The following is a 5094-nucleotide window of genomic DNA, read 5'->3' as shown; positions in this document are numbered from 1 at the left end:
TTGAACCGTGACCTCCTGGTTCATAGGTCCACACTCAACCACTGAGCCACAGGGGCAGGAGGCGTGTTGATTTCTAGAAGGCTGATCACCCTCAGCCTTGGCTGGCTCTTCTCACTCATACACCAGCCAGTGCCTATACTGCCACCTTCTGGTGGTCCTTGGCATAGCACCTCTTGCTTTTGATTTCTTCCAGCCTGAACCCTGGTGAGGGACTGAGAGCTTGGACCAGCTCAGCATTGCCAGCTGTCCTCCCTCACCAGGCTGGGAGGAATTCCCTCTCCTTCCCCAGCCCTCAGCCCATGCCAAGGACAGCCAGAGTCAAATTCCCAGGGGAGATGGCATCTGGTTCGTCGAGTTACCGAAGTATCCATTCTTTATCCTTCCATTCAGGACCACTGGGTACAGCTGTATAGGTTGTGTACTGTGCAATTCCTAGTCTATGTGATTGGCACCCTATAGAGTTGTACAGGGCATCTAATATTCTCTCACATCAACCATGGGCCAGCCTGTGCTAGGAGCTAGAGATACAACTACGAGCAAAACTGGTTCTTGCTTTCAAGTTTCTTACATAAGCAAGTAAGCATATGCATAAATAAAATAGTGATTTATGCTGGGAAGGAAACTAACAGAGGCCCAGGAGTTACAACAGGGAATACTGAGTTCACCAGAGAGGTCAGGAAGCCTCTGAAGAGGTGACCATTCCTCTTCCATGGGACACTTTAGGAGAAAAGCATTCCAAAAAGAGGGAACGGCAGATCCAAAGGCCCGAGGTAGGAAAGAGGTTGGGTCTTTGAGCACCAGGAGGCCCCCTGTGGTTGGACATAGTGAATGAGGGACAGAGGCTGGGTGATAAGGTGGGAGAGGCAAGTGGAGGCCAGATCATGCATAGAAGCCCTCATAGGTGAGGAGGGGGTTTGGAGTTTTTCGACGGTGAAGGAAGAAGCAGGTGGGGCCTATGGAGGTGACACCTGATCCGACTGATGCTTAAAGAAACCTCATGTCGTGGAATCTAAGATGCTATTTGTTTTAAGACATCTTTCAGAGGACAAAACACTGCAGATTATGACACCCCACTGATTGTTAGATCCTGAGCTCAGTAATATTCAAATCTATGAACATGTGCTTCTTGGCACGAATGAAATATGGGCCTCCTGGGTTCTAAGACCTGCCCCAGACACAGACTGCAAAGCCCCTTGCCTGGTGCCTGTCCTGGCAGCAGCCAAGTCATGACGTCAGGGGATGCTGGAGTTTAGCCTGAATCCACTTCGCTGCAGTGTAGACCTGCTGCTTTTACATGCAGCCCTGCAGTATAGCCCCGGGGCTGTCATGGCAAAGTCATGTCCTTGAGATTAGAACCACGGCAGTAGCTGGCTTGTTAAAAGGATGCTTAGTAATGAGTGTACAGCTTAAGTCAGCCTCAGTGACATCCGTCGTGCTATTTTCAACACTGCAGATGGTGACCGTGACTACACCACAGAAACCTGAGCCAGCCCAGTGACGGGGCTTGTCTCGCCCCTTTACCCTCAGTGCCGGTCATACCTTCTACAGTAACTCATTTCACCCTCACAACCCATCCTGGGAGGTGAAATAACCGCAGCTAACATTTAGTTCATTCCACATGCTGGGCCTGTTCTATGTTTTACCAGCATTAACTCATTTACTCCTCCTCACAGTGACTCCATCATGCCCATTGTATGGAGGAGCAAACTGAGCCACAGAGGAGTTAAGTAATTTGCCCAAGGTCACATAGGCAGCAGATGGCAGAACTGGGATTTGAACTGAAGTCTCAGCACGGAAGCTACCGCTTCTCAGTCCTGCTGCTTCCCTGGACTCACTGTATGACCATGGAGAAGTGGCCTCATCTCTCTGGGCCTCAGTTTGCCCCCTGTAAAGTGGGGCAGTAATCCCAGCGGGGTGCGGATCCCCCTGGGCCCTGACCCCCTGCACCCAGCCCGTGCCTGTCTTCTGTCTCCGGCAGCTTGTACAATAACTGCATCTGTGACGTGGGAGCCAAGAGCCTGGCACACGTGCTTCCGGACATGGAGTCCCTGCGGGTGCTGGAGTGAGTATGGGAACCTGAGCAGTGGGTGGTAGCACGAGGGCCTGCGGAGACGGGGGTTCCCTCTGGCATCACCGGCAGGAATGGGTTGTGGTCTGGTTGTCGAGCATGTGGTGGTGGCCTTGGGCTGGGGCTGGATGGTCCCGAGGGCCAGGCCCCAGGATGGGTTTTTCTCCCCACAGTGTCCAGTACAACAAGTTCACAGCCGCCGGGGCCCAGCAGCTGGCGGCCAGCCTGAGAAAGTGCCCTGATGTGGAGACACTGGCGTAAGTCTCAGTGGCCCAGCTGGGTGGTTCCGTGAGTCCTGAGCTCAAATCCTGCTCTGCCTGTCACCAACGTGTGGCCTTGGGCAAGCAGGACACGTCAGCCCTCTGGCCTCAGCTTCTTCATCTGTAAAAGGGCAGTGGTAATAATATTTGCCCCCAAGCAGTTTTGCGAGGTTTAAATTAGACAAGACTTAAAAAGCAGTTAGAACAGTACTTGGTAAATGAAAATGCTTAATATGTTGGGTTGAATAATACGAAATTGCCTGTATAAACCATGTTGACCTATAAAAACGGCAATTTCATATGGCTCAAACTTTTTATTATTAGCACCATGATGTCTAATGTCCAATCCTGGTACTTTATACACTTTCAAAGCACGTTCATGTACATAAACACATCTTCTAAGAGGGATAAGGTGGATCATACAGACCCATTTTACAGCTGAGAAGAATAAGGCACAGAGTTTAGCCAATGTTTTTGAGGTCATACAGCCAGTCAGCATCAGAACCTAAGATCTAAAGAAGGCTAACGGTCATTTGACATTGGAAATGTTACTTAAACTCTCTGTGTCATGGATTTTCACCTGTAAAATATGAAAAGAGTATTTCTCAATTGATAACCTAGCTGTGAAATAGCAACAAATTAATACATGAAAAATAGTTTGAAGAGCCTGACCTGTACAAAAAACATAAGCTAACACACATTTTTTTTTGTTTACATTTGGAAGATTGCTGAGAACCTCACGCCATTGGAAGTTCCGTGTGCCTGCTATCTAAAAGGCGCATGTGTAAATCTTTTTGCATTTAGTAGATGCTGTGGGCTTGATTTCTTGTTCCTTTCACCACTGAACATCCTGTGAATGGCAGTGTCTCCCACTCACTTAGCTTATTGTCAAGTCCATCATTCTGACTCTGAATCGTGGGTCCTTGCTGGGCTCTGCTAACAGCTTCCATCAGTTTAATGTCATATAGTTTAGACCAGTGATGGCGAGCCTATGACACGCGTGTCAGAGGTGACACGCGAACTCATTTTTTTTGGTTGATTTTTCTTTGTTAAATGGCATTTAAATATATAAAATAAATATCAAAAATATAAGTCTTTGTTTTACTATGGTTGCAAATATCAAAAAATTTCTATATGTGACACGGCACCAGAGTTAAGTTAGGGTTTTTCAAAATGCTGACACACCGAGCTCAAAAGGTTCGCCATCACTGACCTAGGGCCTCCCTGTCTCTGTGCTGGGCTCGGTGGAGGTGTCCTAAAGGCTTTGTAGCTTGAGCCCTGAGGACCCTCCCTGTGGTCAGGCTTAGAGACTGGGGCCGTCCACATCCCACAGCGTTAGCATTGGGAAGACGTTCCTTCGGGGACTCCCAAACCCTGTGTGCTGCTGTGTCAGCCTGTTGGTGGCCCCATGTCTCCGATCGTCCTGATCGGAACTTGCTCTGTGTGCTCCCTGCCTCTCACTGGCAGATGACTGTCCTCCCACCTCCCTGCTCCTCCAACCTGTGCGGTCCCCCTCCAAACCCTCTGTCTCATCCTCCCTTCCCACCATCCCTTCTGTCCCCAGTCTCAACAACACTCTCTCCACGTGTCCTAAAGCTTCCTGACCTACTCCTTCTCCAGACCCCCCACCGACCCTTCTCTGAGGACACGGACCACGCTGGACCTTGAACTGGTTATCTGTGGACACGGCTCTTCTCAGGTCATATCCTACGAGCCTCAGGGTCCCGGCACCCAGCCCTGCCGGCTACGGAAAGGACCCATGGCCTGCTACCCGGACAGACCCAGGCCCGGCTCCAGGCTCCTTCGGGGCCCAGGTTGATGCCAGCCCTACGCAGCTGCTGCAGCCCTGGCAGACAGGTGGGTGCCTGGTGGCAGCTGCCGTCCACCCAGGAGCCCTGGCGCATTTTCTATGGGACACTCCAGAAGTCGCGGCCAGGCCAGAGAGAGGAACTGAGGCAACACGTCTCCGCCTCGCAGGGCCCTGCCAGGCTGGGGAGAAAGCACTTGTCCAGGCTGCTGTCCTAACAGGGCACGCTCGGCGCTTTGAGGGTCCCAGAGGGGAACCGGATCCAAGCTGCAACTGACTCTGAGGCAGCTGCTCTCTGTCTGTGGGACTCACTGTTTGCACAGAACTTGTTGGCGGAGGCCCAAGCCAGGCCAGGCCAGGCCAGACGCACTGGACCTTAGCTGGAAGCAACTGATGGTACACTAATGGAGGGGCGGGCGGGGGGCGACTGGAGCCATGCCTGCCTTTTGCCTTCGTTTGTGCCTCTTCACTACATTATAAATGACTCATTCAACCCCACAGGCAGGTCCAGTGTTTGAGTTGATAGCATGATTACCCTGTTGGTGTGCCCACTGATCTAGTGCATCACAAACCACCCCGAAATGTAGTGGCTTCAAACAACACACACTCTTATTCTGCTCGCACACCTGTTGTTGGGCAGGGCTCGTCTCTGCCCCACTCGGTGTCAGCTGGGCTCATCGGAAGACTCGCTCCCTGGATGCTGGCTGGTGGCTGGGGACCTTGGTTCCTCTAAGGAAGGGTCGGTGGGGGGCCTCTCCATGGGGGCTAGTTTGGGTCTCCTCAGCGTGGTGGCTGGGTTGTAGGGGTGTCACCCAAAAAGGAAGAGGGTGGGGGAGAGAGGGAAAGAGAGGAGAGAGAACAGAGAGAAGTTGTATCCTTTTTATAACCCAGCCTTAGCAGTCACACCGCACCTCTTCTGTCAAATTCTTTGTGCAGTCCGACGGGCCGTCACTCTCTCC

The 5094-nt window shown here is 51.6% G+C and overlaps 1 protein-coding gene across 3 annotated transcripts in view; it reads left to right on the top strand.

Moving 5' to 3' along the window:
- The window catches only part of CIITA (class II, major histocompatibility complex, transactivator), a 58764-nt gene that overhangs the window by 48452 nt on the left and 5218 nt on the right, over positions 1 to 5094 (top strand). For 2 of the 3 annotated variants that reach the window (XM_014544187.1, XM_014544188.1), the window contains exons 17-18: positions 1979 to 2062; positions 2242 to 2325. In XM_014544187.1, the coding sequence (XP_014399673.1) occupies positions 1979 to 2062; positions 2242 to 2325 (168 nt within the window). Of the gene's footprint in view, positions 1 to 1978; positions 2063 to 2241; positions 2330 to 5094 lie in introns of those variants that run through there. The other variant, XM_014544190.1, reaches the window with a different exon arrangement.

This window comes from Myotis brandtii, unplaced genomic scaffold (genome assembly GCF_000412655.1).
Source record: "Myotis brandtii unplaced genomic scaffold, ASM41265v1 scaffold355, whole genome shotgun sequence".
NCBI lineage: Eukaryota > Metazoa > Chordata > Mammalia > Chiroptera > Vespertilionidae > Myotis > Myotis brandtii.
Note: the sequence above shows the minus strand (reverse complement) of the source record. Positions and strands in the feature narration are given on the sequence as shown.